The sequence below is a fragment of the Microtus oregoni genome, unplaced genomic scaffold, assembly GCF_018167655.1.
Source record: "Microtus oregoni isolate MIOR12 unplaced genomic scaffold, Mior012 000023F_ref0000262, whole genome shotgun sequence".
NCBI classification, from domain to species: Eukaryota; Metazoa; Chordata; class Mammalia; order Rodentia; family Cricetidae; genus Microtus; species Microtus oregoni.
The window spans coordinates 17134237-17157402 of record NW_024543082.1 but is presented as its reverse complement, the minus strand read 5'-3'; the positions used below and the strand labels follow the sequence as shown (position 1 = coordinate 17157402).

General features: G+C 35.1%; 1 protein-coding gene across 2 annotated transcripts in view; it reads right to left on the bottom strand.

Annotated features, from left to right (window-relative positions):
- The window catches only part of Nectin3 (nectin cell adhesion molecule 3), a 111112-nt gene that overhangs the window by 42762 nt on the left and 45184 nt on the right, over window positions 1-23166 (bottom strand). Inside the window, exons 6-7 of one of the 2 annotated variants that reach the window (XM_041673438.1) lie at window positions 11403-11541; window positions 8344-8428 (exon numbers count right to left, since the gene is read on the bottom strand). In XM_041673438.1, the coding sequence (XP_041529372.1) occupies window positions 8344-8428; window positions 11403-11541 (224 nt within the window). Of the gene's footprint in view, window positions 1-8343; window positions 8429-11402; window positions 11542-20381; window positions 22188-23166 lie in introns of those variants that run through there. The other variant, XM_041673437.1, reaches the window with a different exon arrangement.

Sequence of the window (23166 nt, the reverse complement as noted above, 5' to 3'; positions counted from 1 at the left end):
ATCCAAATATAGGAGGACAAATAGTTACCTTTTTTTTTTTTAAATCATCCTATAACTCAGCTCTAAAACTCAAAACGAAGGAGGAGGCTGGGGGATTATAATGTAGACAGAACCACATGGAGTTAGACTAAGGAATCTTAAGGAAAGGTAAATTAGATGTTCTCTTTGAGTTGTTCAGACAGACATAAAAGGATGATTTCTATTGCTTTGCTTTTAACCATCTGCTTCATTCTGATATTGGATACTGGTGGCTAGAATGAAGTCAGTTTTTTCCAATCATTAATTATGCAAAAGTGTAATTTAACTATTGTTAGATATATTTCTGAAGGAATCATTACAAAGCCCAATGTTTATTTTACTTTCTTAAAATAGTGCTAATTAACCTCCCACTTGGAAGCAATCCAGTTACAAGCCAGAAGTGACTATTGCAGTCAGATTTTAACTCCTGTACCTAGTGCTAAGGTATGTGCTCAGTCTACAAAGGGTCCCTCGGTTAAAACCCCAGCACCAAACACAAAATCAAACTGATAAAAGCCACATATTTAGTGTGTCAATACTAACAATTTCCACATTACTAAGGATTCCACATTAATAAAATATTAAAAAAATCAATGAATGTGGAATCTTTGCCTAGAAACCACCACTGTATAAATAAAATGAAAGAAAATAAACCATATGATCATCTCATCAGATGCTGAAAAAGTATTTGACAAAAATCCAACATTCCTTCATGATAAAGGTCTTGGAGAGAGCAAGGATACAAGAAACATACCTAAACATAATAAAAGCAATAGACAGCAAGCCAACAGCCAACATCAAGTTAAATGGAGAAACGTAAAGTGATTCCACTAAAATCAGGAACAAGACAAGGCTGTCCACTCTTTCCATATCTATTCAACATAGTTCTTGAAATTCTAGCTAGAGCAATAAGACAACAAAAGGAGATCAAGGGGATATAAATTGGAAAGGAAGAAGCCAAACTTTTGTTATTCATAGATGATATGATAGTATACATAAGTGACCCCAAGAATTCTACCAGGGAACAACTACAACTGATAAACACCTTCATTAATGTGGCAGGATACAAGATCAACTCAAAAAATCAGTAGCCCTCCTAAATACAAAAGATAAAGAAGCTGAGAAAGACATTAGAGAAACATCACCATTCACAATACCCACAAACAACAAAAAATATCTTGGGGTAACACTAACCAAACAAATGAAAAACATGTACAACAAGAACTTTAATAAAGAAAGAGATTGAAGAAGATTCCAGAAAATGGAAAGATCTCCCATGTTCTTGGATAGGTAGGATCAACATAATAAAAAATGGCAATCCTACCAAAAGCAATCTACAATAATTAAGATAACCCAGACCCAGAAAGACAAATATAACAGGTATTCACTCATAAGTGGCTTTTAGACATAAAGCAAAGAAAAACCAGCCTACAATTCACAATCCTAGAGAACCTAGACAACAAAGAGGACCCTTAGAGAGACATATATGGACCTAATCTACATGGGAAGTAGAAAAAGATAAGATCTTCTGAATAAATTGGGAGTGTGGGGATCATTGGAAAGAGCAGAAGGGGAGGGAGGAGGAAGGAAGGGGAGCGGAGAAAAATATATAGAACCATAAAAACAATAAAAACAAGAGAAAAAAGAAAGAAAAACAAGAACAACAAAATCCCAAAACACCAAAACCCAGTGGAAGGCAAGAAATAGTAAAAATGAAAGGAGAAATTAATGAAATAACAAAGAAAACTACACAAAGAATCAGTGAATCTAAGAGTTGTTTCTTTGAGAAGATAAACAAGATTGAAAGGACCAATTAATCAAAAGAAAGAGAGGACCACAAATTACTAGAATCAGAAATGAACAGAGAACTATCACAACAGACACCAGAGTATATTAAGGGAATACATTAAAAAACCTGTACTCCGTATGCTGGAAAATCTAAAGGAAATGGATGAATTTCTTGATTCCTCCAAACTACCAAAGTTAAACCAAAGAGATTAACAACCGAAACAGACTCATAATAAAAGAGGGGATTTAAATAGCAATAATAATAGCAGAACTCTACTATATTTTCAAAGAATTACACCGAATACTTCTTAACTACTCAAAATTGTATATATATATGGATCATAGCCAAACCCGTCCTATGGACCCAGTCTTACTCTAATATCCAAAGCAGGTAATGACACATAAAAAACCAAAACTACAGCCAATGTCTCTGATGTTGTTCATAGATGCACAAATAGCCAATAAAACACTATCACAAAAACATAGGCACATACCAAGATCATCCACAATGAAAAAGTTGGCTTTATCACTAATATTCCAGGATGGTTGGTTCAATAAATGCAATAAACCATATATATGGATTTAAAGACAAAACTCACAAGATCATCTTAATATATGCAGAAAAAGCCTTGAACAAAATCCAACATGTTTTCATAATAAATGTCGTAAAGAAAGCTGGACTGAAGGGAACATACCACAACATAATAAAGGCTACATATAACAAACTCATTATCTTAAATGGTGAAAAATTGAAGCAATCTTATTATAATGAGGAATGATCCCAGGCTATCTGCCCACTATCCCCACCATTTTCAATATAGCACTAGAAATACTAGCCAGAGCAATAAAGAAAGAGAAATTAAAGGAATAAAAACAGCAAAAAGAGAAGCCAAATCACGCATAGTTGCAGATGAATATGATATTACATATAAATGACACCCAACAAGTTCAGCACAATGGCAATGTAGAAAATTAAGTTACAAAACGCAATAGTTACATAAATGCTAGGTAGTTGTGAAGGTTCACCTGTAATTTGAGCCCTGAAAGGCAGAGACTAGATTCTGGAGTAAGATGACAGTGAAATCACCAAATCAGAGAGTTCTGAGCTTGACTAAGAAAGAATAATGTAGACGAGCCATTAGGAGAAGAGGATGCCCCACATTAATATTGGGCCTCTTCATCATGTGCACTCTCACACATGAAAACATCTACATATAAATGTGTGTGTGAACACATGAGTGCAAGAAAGAAAAAAATAATCAAGCCCCCAAAAGGACAACAAAATCAGGAAGAAAACTAGATATTCCTATTAGTTACAGTGTGTTTACTCTGTTGTAATATGCTCTTTAGTTGAAGAGCATGAAGAAAAATCAGCAGCACAGAGACATGCAGGGAAAGGAAAGCCTATTTCAATAATTACTTTAGGTAAACAGAAAAGCTCTGCAGTACTGCACCAAAACTGTGGATCTCGTTTCTTAAGGTTACTTGCTATACAGAATCTTTAGACTCATCAGTAAAATCCACATTCTGTTTCCTAAGTACAGAACATCTATACATATGCCCCTCCACACCCCAATCATAGAAAATGTTCTCTATAGTCAGTCTTACAATAGAAATACTACTCAAACATTATTTTCAGTACTGTTAAAAGTTTTGCATTTGCTAAAGTCATCTGACAGATGACAGCTTTACATGTATACTACAAGGACTAATATTAAAAAAAATCCTATGTGGTTTTAGTATGAATCTTTGTACATGTTAGCAACAACCCTCTAGAAGGAGCCATGGAGGTAGAGACAGGGAGCACCACTGGCGATCAAAATGCTTAATCTGTGTACAATAAACCTAAAGAGAAAACCAAACACATGCTCCAGAGAGGAAATGTAATTTCTTTTCAGAAAGAAACACCAGCATGAAGGCCTCTGTGATTTCTTGAGTTGTGTTACCACTCAGTTGTCAGATTGCATTAAAGTAATCCTTAACTTCAATACATGGTTTTATGAAGTCTGGGGAGTAACTTATAAAGTCAAAGGAAAAACTGACAAAGAAATTTGCTCCAGTAAATAGTAAATCATATCACCAACTCATGGTTTAGGAAGAGAACACAAAAATATAACATACTTAGACAAAATCTCAGAAATGTGAACGACTGCTCATCTCACTGGTTAGAACAGGCCTCTACTTGAAATCCCAAACACAAAATTTGCAATTGTAAAGTAAAACATAAAACCCATCAGATATTTCTAAGATTTAAAAATATACTCTGGCCAGGAGAGATAGAAAGGAAACTTGTTCAGACCAAAATACAACCTCCGAATAAATACAAGAAATTGATCTGGTTGCAGAAATCCTACACAACACCACGAATTTAAAAAATAGGAAATAGCCGGGCGGTGGTGGCGCACGCCTTTAATCCCAGCACTCTGGAGGCAGAGGCAGGCGGATCGGGAGGCAGAGGCAGGTTTCCAGAAACCCTGTCTCGAAAAACCAAAAAAAAAAAAAAAAAAAAAAAAAGGAAATAATGTTAGACAAAGGACCACATTTACATCAGAATTCCTAAAAAAAGAATCAATCAAAAACTCAAAACACAAAAATGGGGGGGGGAGTGCAAATAGTAACTGGTAACTAGGTTCCACTTCACCCAAGAATCCACGGAATGTTTAGTTATAACGCCCACAGAACACCTCATGCTACACGACAGAGAGGGAAACAGGTTTCGTATGCTATATGTAAGAATGTATACTGTGGCTGATAATATGACACCTTTTGTAAAAAATACAGTGATTCTACTTCTTGGCATAATTCTCATGAATACACAAACAAAACAAAAGGCATAAAATATTTTCACTATAATTCTGTAACAAAAATAAGGATGTAATTGGATGAATTTTATGTATCAATGTAATGGAATAATTTGAAAGTCACCCTGAGTGGGACAGAGATATACAAACAGAACTTAGTCTTGAATTCCGTTAAAACACCTAGTTGGCAGGGGCATGCTAACTGTTAACAATCCAAAGTAATTGAAGCTGTGTTTGTGAATACTCATTGAATAACCCAGAGTATCTTGATAAAGCCAACTGCATTGGTCAGTCTGAAAAATACATTATCATGGAAGACATAATGAATAAGAGAAAAAAATTTTCAAAGAAAATATGTACTTATAGCTCTACCTGTTTTAAAATAATCATTCACAGGGAAATATGAACATGTATGAAGTTAGGTTATGGAGAGGAGTGTGGCAGAAGTTTAAATCTTCAGCAGCAGTGTTGTCTAAGGGAAAGGGACTGGGGGGATGAAAAACAGATTTGCACAACTGATCTTTTAAATTTCTGTAAGACTGTAATTTATATTTTATATGATGAGTATCCTTGTGTATGGAATACAAGAAAAATAGACCATCATAAAATGGTAAGACACAGTTTAGTGTTGCAACCTTGTATGTTTCATAAATAAAGATCACTTCTGTCAGATGTTCATTTATGAAGAAGACACGCTGGTATATTTAAGTGCTCTTTGCTTTCAGACAAAACATCTCTTCTGATTTCCTGAATATGTGCAAGGCCCCTCCAGACATCTTCTCTGTATGAGAACAGTTCCCACTCAAGAAAAGTGTCTCTTCACACTTCCAGGGTTCATTTTCCTGAATAACTTATATCTGGAGGGAAAGCTCTCAGGGATTAATGCAGGCACTGCCACCGAAGTAACTACTACTCATCACAGTGAGCTAGCATACATGGGTAGGAATCATTTCTTTCCATAGTTTCTCAAGGAAAACCACCAATGAAAAGGTCAGCACAAACAAACTCTCAGAAAAAGAGTCGCACTCACTATAAAGATTCAACAACGCTGACTGATGGATCAGAATTTGATTGTTGGAACGCTCCAGATCTAAAGTCAATGGTTAATCCCCTTAATAGACATTCACTGCCACTTCAGTGATAGACCTAATGTTCTTGTGTTCACGCGGTCAAAGTTCTAATAATGCATTAACATAACAGACAAGTAGCTTCCACCAACTGCAAAGGTATGAACACCATCACAAAGCACGGAGCGCCTACATTAGAGAAGTCTGCACTCTGCTGGAGTCTATCTGCTTCATGATTCCACCAGTGTGTTTGAGATTGTGTCTCAATTTAAGATTTTCTTTTGTTCTAACCTCGTGTCTACACTGGCGCATGTCATTTGAGGCTACTCTGTTTCTGGGCTGTGGGCATCCATATTTGACTCAAGAATAAACTGTCTTTTATCTTCTTTGAGGAGAGAGTGGTTTTTAATGTTGACATCAGACTGTTCCTTAAAGTTAGGCTGGCCTTTAGGGAACATGACACACATGTCATCAGGCTGGTTGTGAGAGCTAAGTAATGAATTCAAGTAGAAACTATTAAAGTTGTTATTTTTTGAATAAGAGCATGGCCACCATAAACTCACAGATTCCATAGTAACCAAGAAACGTATATATGCTTTGCATTTCTTTTGTAAAATAAACTCAAACATATGCACACAAACAGTGGAAGACAGTATTTGTAATAGGAGTGTCACAATAATAAATTAATTTTCCAGAGCTTTAACTCTATCTCTAGATGCACCTTTAAAAGAATATAGAATACGACTGATTTCATGTCCAACTCACGTTCTGATTCTCCTATATTTTATAGATTTGGCTTTAGATTTAGAAGAAAACATTGGTGACTAATGCTTTTCACGGCTCAAATTGAATGAGGAAAAAATTGCAATAATAACTGGTTGCTTACTTCTAAACAGCCGACACTGCTAATCTGTTTATAGGTGTTTTCCCATCAAGTTTGCTTTGACAAAAGGTATTGACTACATTTTAATGTCATCCTTCATCTGCTCAGGATTATTCCTGTTACTAAACTTACAACAATTGAATTAATTATTTTTTCTGAGTACTTTATCTTGTACCATCCCAGCCAAGCCATCCTGGAAGCCCTCTGCTTCACTGTCAGTTCCAGTCATGCAAGGTATTACACCTTCCTTTTGGTTTTATGCAGTGTCTTATAGTATACATGTAACAGTTATATTTTAACTAAAGCCCAATACATATGATCTGAACCAAATAATTTTTTTTAACTCAAGCTTCTATAAAGTCATCTTGAAAATACAAATAGTAAGTTTCATACGAACTGATTTTCCTGACAACACTTAAATTATATTCAATTAAGGTTATTCTAAAGACTAATAATAATATCCTAAGAAAAATCAGCACAACAGACTCTGGACACCCACAGATTAACGTACAATTTAGCAGTTCTGGTCAAGGTTTCCAAAGGCATTTCATGCTATTTATCACTTTTATTTATTTGCTAAAGGCTATACTTTGTGTGAAACAGAGCTCTGGAAAGATGACACATTCCATGTCCCGGAGGACAGCGAAGCAGGAGTCACTGCCACTGTTACATGGCAGGTGCTCCACATTCCTGCCTGCCTCACCCATGCTAACAGCAGACTGACTGTATGGTGAGTGAGTGAAGAACAGAAGCAAAGATATCTTCACAGAACCATTTCTTTGCAGTTCCCCACCAAATTAAGTGCTGTGTGTATTCAGACAATATTCAGGGTGAAGATCCAGGGCATACCTTTTAAGGAAAACAGACTAATCGAGGCAAATCTCAGATACAAGGTGAGAACCCAATACACTGTCTAAACAACAGAGAAAATGGTAGCAAAATAAACTAAAACAGTAAACAAAGAACAAAAACACTGCAGTTGAGAATGAAAGAATTCAAGTATTTGTTTTAATCTTTCTAAAACATCAAGCAAAAATATTAGCCCAGGTATTGACCCAAGATGACAAGTGTTGAACCTGCACATGGGCTACTGCACAGACTCCAGCAGAAATGCTGAAGTCACCATAAATGTAGTGTGAGGATCCAATGCTCGTTTTCACTGTTTTAAACTGGAACATACACCACCTGTTTCTCAATGAGGGAATGCTAAAATTTAGACCTTTTCATATGAAAAGGAAGAGTAAACTGCGGGGCTCAAAGAAAAGCAGATGTCCACAACAATCTACCAAAGACACTCAGGGTCTTTACTTTTTATTCACATAAAAATGCCTATTGTTTACAATAGATCTGTGGGTCAATACACTGCATCCACAGCCAGTCTCTAACTGCAGCTTTTCGGAAGGACCAGTACAGCAGTGACTTCCTGCCACATACTAGCCGTCTCGTTTCTCACTAACGCACACACTAAGTCTGACTCATCACTCACAGGCTTCAGAGTACATGAACATGTTAAAAAGTATGCGCCATTACAAAATAGAAAATGATGCTTTGAAAAATTAATACAGATGGAATAGAGTTAAAAAAATTTATTCACTTCAATTTTCACAATGGGGTCTCCTGCAGGCCAGGCTGGCCTCGAACTCACTGTGTAGCCAAGGATGACTTTAACTTCCGGTCCTCTTGTTCCAGTTTCTCACGTGCATGGGTCACAGTTGTGCACTGCAACAGCAGGGCAGATTTTCAGAAGATAGTTCAGGTGATGTTAAGTGTCTTCACAAACACGTACCTGACACAGAAGGCCTTTTTGAGGCAGAGAAGAAACTCGTTCTTCATACACAGGGGGCGGCTTATGTGTAGGTGGAAGGTCAATTCTGTGTTCAAAATATTAAACAGAAGTGTGTGAGGGGGTTCCAGGGGGAAAAACAAAGAAAACAAGGTTCTCACAAATCTGAAGGATGTTTTCTTCATACTATAATACATAACCATTCTTTCTACTCTGCATGCTTAATTAAGTTATATTCTGTCAATGTGTCAGGAAATAAAAAGTTATCACTGTTTCCAATACTTCAACACCAAACTAACTTATTCACATTAAAGAAACAATTAAAATAGAAACACTGAAAATTTTATTATTAAACAAGTATCTTGTGCATGAGCCACCTGCTTAAGTTTGGCATATTTTCACCTCTGATTACAATGACAAACATTTTAAAGATAGTATTTTTTTTTTTTTTTTGGATTTTCGAGACAGGGTTTTTCCGTAGCTTTTGGTCCCTGTCCTGGAACTAGCTCTTGTAGACCAGGCTGGCCTAGAACTCACAGAGATCCGCCTGCCTCTGCCTCCCAAGTGCTGGGATTAAAGGTGTGCACCACCACCGCCCGGCTAAAGATAGTATTTTTAAAAGATCTTTATTTATGTATCTGTGCATATGTCTATATATCTGTCACATGTAAGTTGATGCCCACAGAGGACGAAAGAGGGGTCAGATCCATGCAGTCAAAATTACTGGTGGTTGTGAGCCTCCAGGAGTGGGTGCTTAGACCCAAAGTCAGAGCCTCTCCTGAAGCAACAAGCACTCTTACGTCATTAAGCCATCTCTCCAACCCCCAATGTGTGCGCTATTATGTTTTTCCAAATGGTCATAGAAGTGACATGGAAAATTGACAAAGGCTTATAGTATGGAACTGCTTTCCAAGATGGATTTTCAAAAGAGCCACCTCGGGGCTGGAGAGACTGCTCAGCAGTTAGTACTGCTTGTTCTCCCAAAGAATCCATAATAATTTTCCAGCACCCACATGATGATCACAATCACCTGAAAGCCCAGTTCCAAGGGATCTGATTTCTTGCCTGACCTCCATGCGCATCAGGGAGAGCATGGTATAGAGACATACATGTAGACAAAACAAACATGCACAGAAAACAAAAATCAATAAATCTTTTGAAAAGTTAAGTTTTTCAGGTACAATTCACGATAAATTATGCTATCTGAAATAGACAAAGGGCCATGGTTTGCTTAAAGAACATATTTTTGATGATCTTATCTGTAAAATTCCCTAATATTCACACATTTGTTAAATGTCAGATATTTTAAAAGCATTTATGAGTCTATAGATGTATGTTTCATAGAAAATAATTTGTCATATATTTCAATGATTTGAAGACTAGAGCTGTGTTTCCAATACTTTTGATTAGCAAATAAAATAAAAAGTAATCTATATTAATAGATAAAATAAGTGAAATCTTTAGATGCTAAATAATAAATGTGGCATATCAACTCATTTCTCAATATGGGAATAAAGTAGCATTTTCCATTGAAAATAATTCAATAAGTACATAAAACAGTTTACTATAAAAGAACTCCAATTTTACAATTATCAAATTAAAGCAGCATGTTACCATCTTTTACTCATAAGCAGTCACTTTTCTTTAATGAAATCGCAACAAACTTATAGCAGCATTTAAGTATAAACCCAAAGCTATGCTCATGATGAATGTTAGCATTCAGGCATTATGCTGCCTGACCTGTCACCTGGCAGGATGCGCTTGCCAGTATTCAGGCAGTATTCTGACCTACACAGGCCCTGACAATGTCAGTAGCTACACTGCTACAGTTACATCATCTTTGACAGCAATGACTACATTATGACAGGGTCTATAGTCCCAAAAGACTAGCGCAGTGACTGTCAGATTGAAGAAGTGGAGGTCTACCCCAAAGCACTTTAAAGGAATGTATAATTTGAACACCAGCCTCATGCCCTCACACAACAACAGATTGCATAGGAAGATCCATTACTCAGTTCAGGAAATAAAATCATTCTGTTCCCAACACAGCCATGTGAAATATGGAAAGTATCATACAGTTAGAGATAATGACAAGATTAAAATGAAAGGATATGTTAGTCATTACATTCTTCAACAAGATACAATACTTATAATCTAATTTCAGTGATTAGGCAAAAAAATTATTTAAATGAAAAGATGCTTATTTTATAACTAAATGAAACAAAACTTTTTTTCTTAAGAAAAAAGCTTTAAAATGAATGTCTTCAAAAATAATTCTTGGTAGTTTAGTTATATCTATATATAAGACAAACATATAATCAATTAAACCTAAGATGTTTCTAATACTGAAATTAGCACTTAGTACAGGTCTGAATTCTATTCAGGTTTGACAACATAAGTTATCAATACAATGCATTTGGAAAGATGTCTAATGGTATGGGACAATTCTGTATTCTGTCAATTATGTTTTAAATAAACACTGATTGGCCAGTAGCCAGGCAGAAAGTATAGGCAGGACAACCAGACAGGAAGTGTAGAGGTGGGGCAATGACAACAGAGTATTCTAGGAAGGAGGAAGCTCTTTCTCCAGTCCTGTCCAGACACCGAAGAAGCAGGATGTGACCTGCCCCACTGAAAAAGGTACTGAGCCATGTGGCTAACATAGATAAGAATAATGGGTTAATATACATTACAACAGTTAATAAGAAGCCTGAGCTAATGGGCCAATCAGTTTATAATTAATATAGACCTCTGTGTAATTTTCTTTGGGGGTTACTGGCTGTGGGAACTGAGGACAGAAACCCCAACAAGCAGGCCCTCATGTTACAGTCTAATGCCTGTGGATGAGGAGCTGCCTAACACGTTTGCTTTCAGCAGTCCTGTAACGACTCTCATTTACTAGGATACAGTGTAAGATGTTCTGATGAAATCAAGTCAACGTGGTCCAACACTATCCTTATTTCCATCTGTTGAACACTGAATATAAGTAACATAAATGTGGACATAAAGGCTAATGGATAATGGATGCTCACAGCTGAACACAAGTAAAAACTGCTACCTACACTTTGTCAAGATAGGAAGGTCTCTTCTTCCGCGGTGTTAGCAACACAGTCACAAAGACAGCGATGATGAAGAGGGCCAGGACAGCTCCAATCACAGCTCCAGCTACTGCTATGGATGAAGTCTGCTTAAGTGGGATGTCTGTTAAATAATAAAAAATTAGACTTTTCAAACAATTTTTAAAAGTTGCATGCTTTAACTTTTACAGTGCTCAATGGCCACTGGAACTATTTACCCAGCAATTAATTTAGAGGACCCCAAATTTTATCCATCCATTTTAGAAGCATCATGTTAATACCCTTATATTTTTCGTAAAGCTCCACAACCTTGTTTAACTCAAACTATGGAAAGAATATCTCCAATAAAGCATTACTGAATACATCTATTTTCTACAGTCAAATAATGTCTAAGGAAAAGATAAAAAAGATGAAGATAATGTTAAGTTCTCCTTCAATCAGGCAATAAAAAATCAGTTGACTAGTAATATACACACTTACCATTTTATTCTGTTAAAGTGAAAGAGAAACACTATTAAAAATAGGACTATATTCAATAACCAAAAATCAAAAAATCATATCACAGATGTAGTATAAAAAGTTACAGTGCGAACTTTAAAAACTTTTAAAAATGTTTTAAAATAGAGAATTTCAAAAACAGTAGACATGCCAACAAAAGCAGTTCTTTCCTACGTGGTAAAGGCTACATTTCAATATATTTTTATACAACATTTATATAAGTCCTGAGTACTAACTCACTTCTCAGGTTGAAGGACACATTTTGTTAAGAAGTTAATATAGCAGCATCTCATACAAAAATTTAAAAGACACTACCATTCATAAACTCACAAATGGAACCACTGCAATTCAAATGTAATGACTAATATTATCTGTTTAACTTTGTTAATTCTAACCATATGAAATCCAACAGTCCAATTTTGTGAAGTGACTCATAAGTTATAAAGTTTTGTATTATTTTTTGTTTTGAGATTGTGTACCATGGCTTTTTTTTTCCAGGCTATTCTGGCAGTTGCTGTATAGCCAACGGTAACTATGAACTCATGATACTAAGTGTGAAGCCTTGTAAGTGGGGGTTGCAGGCATCTGCCATGATGCCCAGTTTGTGTTGCCAGGGAACCAAGCCAGTTTTGTGCCTGGTTAAGAATATACTCCACCAATGAACCACACCCTCAACCCATAAATTTCACTTTTCTAACCAATAATGTAGACAGTGGGAAATGCCACTTTGAAAATGATGACCAGACTCTAACTCAGCCTGCCCATAGTCACCCAGCTAATGAGCAGTAGAGGACAAAAGCCAAAGCAGGGGCAAAATCCAAGTCTCCAGCCAGTGCCTGTGCTCTGATCTGGGGGCTGGAGTGAGAGGCATCAGCTGATACAGCCTTGCCCTTTTGCTCCCTATGGGAAATCAAAAACTGTTTTCATTTCAATGATTTAGTCGCATGTCTTACTCACAATTATTTCTCAGATCAGACCTAACAAACTGAAATGGAACTGAAGCACTAGAATGTTAAAATTTTTACCTATCAAAGTATTTTTACATTTATTAAAATGTGGTTTGGAGCTGGGGGCATGGTGGCATATACCTTTAATTTCAGCACTAGGGAGACAGAGGCAGATGTATGTCTATGAGTTCAATATAAATCAATACATAGGGTTTTACATGGCTGAAAAGTTTTTACTTTCTAAAGTTTTCTTTAGCAAATTATAATAAGACAGTTTATTAGTGGGTCATTTCATTAGCTTCATTTTAGACTCAAACTCTTACACTTTAGTGCAAGTCATTCACTTGAATAAACTGTCAACCAATGAATAAAATCTAGACAGTGTGGGCAAGTAATTACAGTCAAGCTACAACTTTCAATTTTAACACAACTGAGATTATCAGTCTAATCACTAGCACATTTGTCAGAGCAGTGAAGAGGATTTAGTGCTTGTAAATGTGAGAGAGAATAGAATCGTTCCACAACCACTTTCTTCAACATATAAATTCTATTTTCAATCACTGCACCAGACTATGATGTGGTGGTTTAGTGCTAGGCCAACTGAAATTGGTCCTATTAATCAGGTCCACATTAAGGACCTGACCAAGCAAGGTCAACCACCTAACAGCAGTGCCCAATTGTCAAATTTGCTATTTATTACACAGTAGCTCTTTTAAATGTCTTTAATGCAATCTTTCATCTGATATGGATAAAATGTCCCTAGCATTCTGCCCAAGGACTCGGAATTTAAATGTGTGAGCTTTACAATGACGCTCACAGCATAGAGCAGCAGCACTTCTAAACTGTTTCTCAACAGCTCAGGTCACTCGAGTATGAGTGCAAACTAAGATTTTCAACCCACAGAACAGTTCACTTCACACAGGCAAGCTGCTGCCACATGTGTATGTGATGTATCACATTTCCTTTCCTGATTCTTCTACCAATTATGGAAAAGAAAAGAACACAGCATATTTCAGCATACTCCAGGGCTTTAAAGAGGTAAGTTGTTGAGTGTCAGAATGAAATACAAAGGAAGCTGTAAAATCTTTTGCATTCAAATTGAAGTATTTTGATGGAAATTTGAAATTTTGCTCCAATAGTAATACTGTTGTCTCAGATACACACACACACACACACACACACACACACACACACACAAGCTACAAAAGCTCCTCATACTGCACAAGTACAAAAATTCAGTGAGGAAGTGAAACCTGGCATTTAAAATCTAAGTCAGTGACTTGAAGGAAGATGAGATTACCGAGGGAGATGGTCTACAATGTTGAAAGTGACAGAGAGTAAGAAGCACTTTACCACGACAAAATGGTATATTAATCTCTATGAACAACTGACTGCTGTCATCACAGTACTTACATCAATCACCTCACATACACTGGAAACTCACCCTCCCACCCAAAAAGAAAAATGACAATCCCCCATATGCCAAAAAATATCACCTGTAATTATAGATAGCAAGTGTACATCTTCTAAGAAAAATATTCAAAAACAAGTTATCAGTCAACCAATGTATAAGGAACTTCCCAGAAAGCATGCACACAGTAAATAGTATAGATAGCAAATACAATTAGTTTTGTTTTTATTACCAATACTTACTCTCATTCTACACAGAACAGTCATTACCACCTTCCCTATAAATAATCCTTGCACATGACAAGCATGTGATCTACTTCGGAGCTACACTGCCACCCTTCTGTCTTCATTTTCAACAGCTCCTTTATGCTTTCAATTTGATACCTAAGCTTGTAGCCATGCAAAATTTATCTCACCTTTTTTTCTCCTGTAAACACCATATTTAGCTCAGGTCATTTTCAGTTGTTCATTAATAAATTACCAGGCATCTACGTGAACCACTTCACCACTGCTAGGAATACAAGGGTGAAACAGGCACAATCCTGATCCTCACAAGAAAGGGAAAGGGTCCCAATGTGAGGTTACAAATTCACACAATGCAATCCAGCCACATTACAGAAATGGAACTTAGATTTAAAACATATTTAATAACTCAGCAGTAGAACTTATCTAGAATTATCAGCAAATTACCTTCTCCTCCAAGGAAAAGCACAAATAAGCAACACTGGTTAAAAACAAGTGGTAACTAGCATAAAATACATAAATTGGCACTATCAGCCTATGATCCAAGAGTCCGCTGCTCACCCACCACTTGGGGCTGTACATTGGAAGAACAGAGTGGAACACTCCCACAACAAATGTAAATTGAGGTACTTCTTCTAGTCCTTCGATTATGTGTTCCTTCTCATATAATCAACACCACGACACATGGGGTTTAGCCTACTGACCCAGTATTTATTTTTAACACTAATGGATCCTATGTGTCAGGTGAGCACCCAACCAAATGAGGTTACCAAAACTCATGTGTGTACACACTAGATAAGCAATCATGCCTTGCATACGCTATCTTGCAAAAGAGGTGGCATCATGAAGGTATCACCCCATTCATATAAAAGCAGTGCCAATATCTTACTCAACACGTGAACTTCCAACATTAGAGTATGAAAGTAAAACCATGATAACCGAGTGAGCTATGATATACATCAACCAAACATAATTCAAGTACATCAAGAGACCAATTAAAACACATTTATATTTTCTTAGTATCAATTACACTCATAATAAGCCTACATAGGGTCAAAAGCAGAAAGTATGTGAATTTACTGCAATTTTGCAAGACACTGAAAAACAAACATCTTGTACATAAAGACAAGCTCTCAAACTAGAAGCTGTGACAAAATAAAGTTCTCAACAATGTTCTTTTTCCAAGCCAATCAAGCTGTCTTTGAGATCACCACATTAAGTACCAAAATATGTACTATAGAATGAATAAGGTCTTTTTAAATTATTGAATCAAAAAGTCTAAAAACCAAGATTTTTAAAATGAAGCACATTTAATCTTTTTTAAATACCAATTTGTGAGAAAAGTGATTAACTTTAAAAGTGAAGCACATTATGCATCCCAAATAGCGACAATGACATTGACATTTAAAAGCATTTATGTTATCAGAGTTAAAATGTCCACTTTGGACTAATTTAAAATACATACAATTGAGTTGCTCTAGTAGCACAAATATATACGTAATACACACTAATTTTTTTTTAGCTCATGTTACAATCAAGAGTTTTCACTGATCTACAAAAGACAGGCAAAAACAAGAATAAAATGTAAACATACAAGATGATAGAAAAGACCATGGTTGGCATTTTTTAATTCTGCTGAAGTATCATCAATCTGTCATTTCAGATACACTTACATGGACTGGCCTTCCAGTGTGGAAAACGGGACAAGGGGGAAGCATGGGTAGACTTATTCATGTTTCAGGCACACCACATATAAACGCACATTTAATATATCTGGACATGAGTAGGCCCTCTGTTACTGTGGCTCAGCATTGAGGACCAAATGGTTGCTAGTGTCAGAGCAGAAAAGCAAGTATTATGAACCTCATGGTGGAAGAATGCATCATTTCCTATGAAGTAACCCTGTCACACAATGAAATTTGAATGAAGCAAGGCTTTAGACCTTACCAACAACTTATAAACATGCAGAAGATGCATTCGGGATGCAATGGGACAATCCACACAGGAAAACTGTAGGAAAGTGAAGTCATTTTTAGAAAACAAACAAAAGGAAGGAGGGAAGGAACTTCTGGCATGTGGGCCAGAACACATGAAAAGGTATTTCTAAAATTACAATATACAGATTATACTTGGCATCCTGATTAAACCTTCTAAAACATGAAGAAATGTGAATACTTACTGCTTGAAATTTGAGAAATATTTATTTTTGGTATAATAAACATACTATGAAAAGTTTTTTAAAAGATACTATAGCTGATTTTTAGAACTATTTTTATCTTTTAGAATGAATGACGATTTGCTGTCAATGAGGTAATGGCAGGAAGGCTGATGTGCTTAAATTGTGACATTAGTGACAATGAACAAGCAATAACCAAAGTAATTGGATTCAAAATAAAAAATTAAAAAAAATTCTCCAAAGTAGGTTTTCCCTGAGACATTTCTGGTAATTGGAATGGTATAATTTCTGTACTAATGTATATCTATTGAAATAATATGCATGTAAAAATATGTCTTTGGATTGTTCTCAAGAGTTAAAGATTACTTCTGCTGTAATGTGACCACTCTCAAGTGTGCAGCTAGTGAAATGCTACTCTCTTCCCACAAAGAAATATGCTTTCCTCTTCCAAAGTCAAGCAGACATAATCAGTACCAAGCTTCAATAAATGGCCCCTCCATAAAATATAGTGCGATGTTTTGTAAAAGTAGCCTTAGTTTCACTACTCATCTTCATGTTCTAAAAATGTGGATGTAATATAACAGAAGAAAACAGTCATATGCAAACAGAGACGTTTAAAACTTTAGGGGTACTGTCGATATTATCTAAAGATGCTTTCATGAATCAATTTTTATTGGTATACCACAAGGTGAACAAAACAATCCAAAGTGTATGCCACTTAAAGAAATGGCTACTTGTTCAAAAATAGTTTAGAAAAATATATGCCACTATTAGAAATAACAAGCAGTAAACAGGAAATTGATTATAAAGTGTGATTTCTACTCAAAACAGTTCATAAGCAGTAAGTAAACACCACTAAAAGACAAGTTAAGATTCCTTTAAAATGAGCTGATCTGAAAACAAAAACCAACTGGTATCTATACCAGGGTTCCAGGATCCCAAGATGCCAACATACAGCAATGTTCAGATCCCGAGTACACTACGAGATGAACATAATCTGTATAAATCCTCCTATGTACGACTCATCTTCAGATCCTTTAAAATGCCCAATAACTTGTAAATTCTGAGCAAGAGTTGTAAGGAGTGTTTAAGAAAAGGTGAGACAAACAGGCTGCACATGTTGGGTGAAGATGCAATTTTTTAAATATTCTGAATATCTTGATGATGAACACACAAGATAAACATGTTAAAAGCAAACTGTGTAATGGCTAGCTTGTCAATGTGGCTAACATGTCCACTTAGAGGCACTGTCAGAGTTTCCTTAACTCTATCTTTAACCTGATATTAGTAGTTTGGGAAGAGAAATAAAGTAGATCCTAATTCCTAAGATTATTAATTGCATTTTAATTGTTAATTGAAATGAAAATGGGTTATACACACATGAACATACAAACACAGTAGCCAATATGAAGAGCAAGAAAAAATACAGAATTTCATCTCACTTTAGAAATATACCACTGAAAAAGCTTTTTTTTTTTTGAAACTTTATGAGTTACTACATGGCAATGAGAGCTAACACCTAAAAACCTAACTTAATTTAAATAAGAAATGGGAGGGTTATTGATTAAAAACTAAAATTGGAAAGTGAAACCCAATCCCACAATGTCAAAACAAAAAAGCTGAGAAATAGAAATAAAATCCCACCCTTTTTTCACAGGACATTTCCAGTTAACAAGTGGGGGGATAAATCTCTACTTTAGACCCTGTAAGGTTAAAATCTCCCTCTGTGGACCATTCTTTCCTTTCCCGAATTGCATGTAAACTACTGCCATGTACAAATAACATGTTATATTTATATAGACTTTAACACTATCAAAATCACACTAACTTTTTTTCATATGAAATGACATTTTTGTCAAATTTTGCACTTATTCTAATTCCTATAATCCTATAATAATGTAAAACGTGGAGCTTTAGCTTCTTTCTAGAACTTTCTCACATATGAATGACTATCAGAAGCAGTAGTTACTACTAAAAGAACCTTAACAATTTCTTTATATATAGCTTTGTATGTGTGTGTGTGTGTTTGTGTGTGTATGTGTGTGTGTGTGTGTGTGTGTGTGTGTGTGTGAGAGAGAGAGAGAGAGAGAGAGAGAGAGAGAGAGAGAGAGAGAGGGGGGGGGGGGGGGGGGATCGGCACAGCAACACACATCTCCTATCAGGCACATGGTTAAATACTAAATGTTCAAACACAGTCAAAAACTAGTCTATAGCTAACTTCTAGCTTATGGAAGCTTTTGTATTTTAATAAAACTTACAGGAAAAAAAACAATGTGTTATTGAAATATTTTAGCAGTAGAAAAGAAACCATGAGATAAATATAAAAATGGAAAAACAGTTCAAAACATATCTAAGTAACAAAAGTAAACATGGTCTCTATAGGGTAAAAATGATCTTTCAAACACTCCACAGAGATAGATTTGTATATACCTGACAATCAGCTGTGCACATCACTAGTATTCACGTGAATACTCATGTTCACAGACAACTCCCTATGTACAGTGTACATACACAAAGCTTTATCAACAGTGCAATGCCCTCTAAAAGCCTTAAGCACCAGTCTAAGATTCCTAAAACCTGCCAAGCTCCCAGGATGCCAAATAATCCAGATTATGAATACAGAGTATATTAAATACGTCATAGATTTCCAGATTGCCTTATGCCCACAAAACCAAACTAAATGCCTAAAATTAGCCACATAATAGGCACAGCATGAGAGGGAGTTCATCATCAGTAGGTATCTGTACTTTAGAAACACAGTTCTTAAGCACTAATTTCTTTTAGGTTATATATTCAAGTCGAGACTTATAAAGAATACTACATGTGATCACTCTGTTTGGACTCATACAGCATATCAAAAACTTCCTTCTCAAAATAAAATTTTGATCAAAAGAGCAATAAATTCTTATCTTTCATTGAAAGAAATCTTAGGCCTATCTTTCTTGTGGCTCATAGCACTACTCATACTTAAATGAACATCAAGTTAAGTTTGTCACAGTGTATTACTACTAAGGAAGTGACTTCCAATGACTCAAACTAATGTGTCTTACTATTTGTATATTAGATGATTAAATATATTAAAACATATTTTCAATGAGATATTGATGAACTAACCATCTTTCTTAATCTGATATTATTGCCTTATAATACACGTTAGGGTAGATCCTCTAATTTCTACAACAGTGCTAAAGAAAAATAGTATCTAATTATTCAGAATAAAGCTTTCACTACTTGTTATATTTTAGGAGTATGCCACAATTCTGTCTTCTATACGAAATATATAGAATGGAATTTTATTATATATAATAAAATTCATGTATACATATACATATATATGTATATATGAAAAAAGATGATTGGGAGTAGGTGGCTGGTGAAGAGCATTTAATTTACATTTTTATTAAAAATAATTTATCTATTCTGATTCATTTCATAACATCTTCACTGTCTTTCCAAGACACTTGTTCTATACAGTCCTTTTTCATTATCAATAGAAAAACATTCTTTGGGCCTTAAAACATTTGCCATTATCACAATTTTCAGAACTCTACTGCAGCATTAAGTTACCATACAAAGGTTAACATCTGAAGATTTATATAACATGTCTCAAAAGTTATATGATACTGGAAAGAATATAGTTAATGAGCTATGTGATACAAATGAACAAAATAAACCCAAAAATTCTCATGATATGTTTCCAGTTTTAATTTGAAAAAAAAAACAAAAATGAAAACAAAAAAGTTTGAAACATATACATACATTTAGGAGGACATGGAGAGAAAAGGGATGAATTACCAATAGTCATCGGCAAGTGTTATCAACAACTGGTTCTATAATTCAATTTCTTTAATTAAACCTCAAGCTTCAAAGTTTATTTTAATTGCTTTTTACAGTTACCCGTTTGAACAACACTAACATTAAATACTAGATCAAGATTATCTAGAAAATTCTTCGCGTAGATTCCTAGCTGAAACAGCTCATGTCTAAATCTGGCACACGAATATACTCAAATACTCTCTCTGTACTTATCTGTGTACCATACTTTCATCACTATTCATATACTTAGCAAATAAAGCATTAAAATAAGGCCAATGCTTCATATACCAAAACCATGTTCACAAAACAACTTAAGAACTTTCTTCCAGAGATGAAAAAAATTAATAATTATTGTATTAGGAGGCATATATTTTATTACTCTTGCATGTATTGTGGACAAAAATATTGACCTGCTAATTATGCTCTTCCAAACATCATATTCACTGAGTTTATGGCCATGGTTTTAGTGCAACAAAATATCTTTGAAAAGCCACTCTACAGAAGTTATGGCAAGGCTCATTAAAATTCAGAGGTAAAGATTCTATTAATATAGAAACTTAAAAAACAATGTTTGAAAATGAAAGATACTCCATCAGAATGAATAATTTTAGTATACTAAAAATATATAAGCATTTCTGAATTAGATTTACTGTCAATTTTGATGGAGCACACCTAGTGGTGATACGCTCTGAGAGGTACCATGTTACATGACATTATACTTGAGATTATAGTCTTAGGTAAACATTTAATACACAATGCCAAGGTAGTTTCATTTTTTTCTGTTTTTAATTTTTGTACCAAAAACGGCATACATTTAACGTTGACATTTCTTCTTACCTGTGTGCCTCAGACCAATAAAGTACTCTGCATTAGAATTTAAATCTTGAGACAGTAGTACAGCAGTGAAAAAAATTGTAAAGCAGCTCAGATACATTGAACCCAGATTTTACATTTTCATTTGTCAGATCAGAATATAAAAAGTAAGCTTGAAATCAACTTGGAAAAGCTTATTCTTCCTCAAGAAAAAGTATGAACAATCTGAAAATGATCAACTAGTATGAATGAAACATTGTACATAGTGAAGTCACATTAGTGGTTGTTAAACATACCACTCCCTCCTGGAAATTACGGAACCATCTACATGGGAAACTAAATCATCTTCATTTTCATCGTAGCGTTCATCACTGACGAACTTCATTCCCAATTTTAGATCTTCGTAATAATCCATCGGTCTTTCAAACCTAGTGAGATTGTCTACATTATTCCACTGTGTTTTCTCAGGCTCCTCTAAGTAGTCTTTACGTATTAGATTGTTCACTGGATTCTTGTTCTCTTTTTTTACACTGTCGGGGTAAGAATCAAGCTCATCTTGTTGAAGAACATCGATTTGCGATTCTTTTTGCATGTCTGATGGTGGAATGTAGTTTTTGGCAAAGTAGTCTCCACGAAACGTCCGTCGTCTCCTATAGCAGAATATTCCAGCCAAAACACTCACAAGCACTATGAAGAGAGCCCCACCCACTACACTAGCAATGATGGTGCCAATTGTGTCATCCTTAATTGTTGCCAAAGTTGACAATGGAAAGGGTAATTTTTTAGGTTCTGTTGCTAGATCCTCGATGTCAGCAGTTGAGGGATGCCACTGAACTGTAGGCTGAAGGGTGGTGGTAGTAGGAGGATCTAATGGAAACAGTAAAGATAGACAAGACACAGAAAGGCAGAGAATGTCAATGAGGCTGATCCAAGAGCAGTGAACAGGCAGCACAGTTAATGAATACATATTCACAGTAACAATAGTTTTTCATTCTTAAGATTGGAAAGTAGTGTCACTTACAAATACTGAAAATCAAAACAAAACAAAAGAACTGACACTTAGTCAGCTGTCAATGAAGTGAGAAGAATGAAACCGACAGTGTAAGTCCAGGGTATTCAACCCACGTCTGAGTGAATACTGTGCTCTAAGAACGGCAATTGTCTCAATGTAGATGTAGATTATTACTTAAGGCATCTATACATGGCTGGCTTAAGAATGATCAGAAAAAATTCAATTAAATTAAGTATTCAAGTGTATCTTCTTAGCCAGTAGCAAAAGGAAATAAAAAGACAATAAAAATGAAATGTTTTCTTAATATGTATCTTTACTTAGTCTGTAAGATAAGAACTTATCTTTTAAAAGAATGAAAAACCATAGAATCTTGTTAAGTGAGCATACTATATAAGTCGTTGGTTTAATAATTCTCTCAAAAATATTTTAAAATAAAAAGTACTATAACTTTTTATTAAATATATATAATAGTAAAGACTATTATTTGGTAATCTTAAAACACAAAAAGCATATATTTAAAACTGTGTCAATCAAGTGCTACAATCAAATGAGACTAACACACAAATTTAATGTAATAATCGCCTCTAATAACCAATGAATAGCATATATGAACATTTGTAAAATGAAGGAATTTCAACTATATTTGCAAAATTCCATGCAATTGTTTTAAGATCGACTGTCAAAACGAATATAGCTAATATTTTAGAGAGAACATTCTAATAATATTTAAATATTAGATGCAAATGGACTATTTATTGACATTATATTACAGAGTAGCCGTTAATATTAAGAAGCAACTAAACATAAATAGTAAAAATTAAAGAATGGTTAACT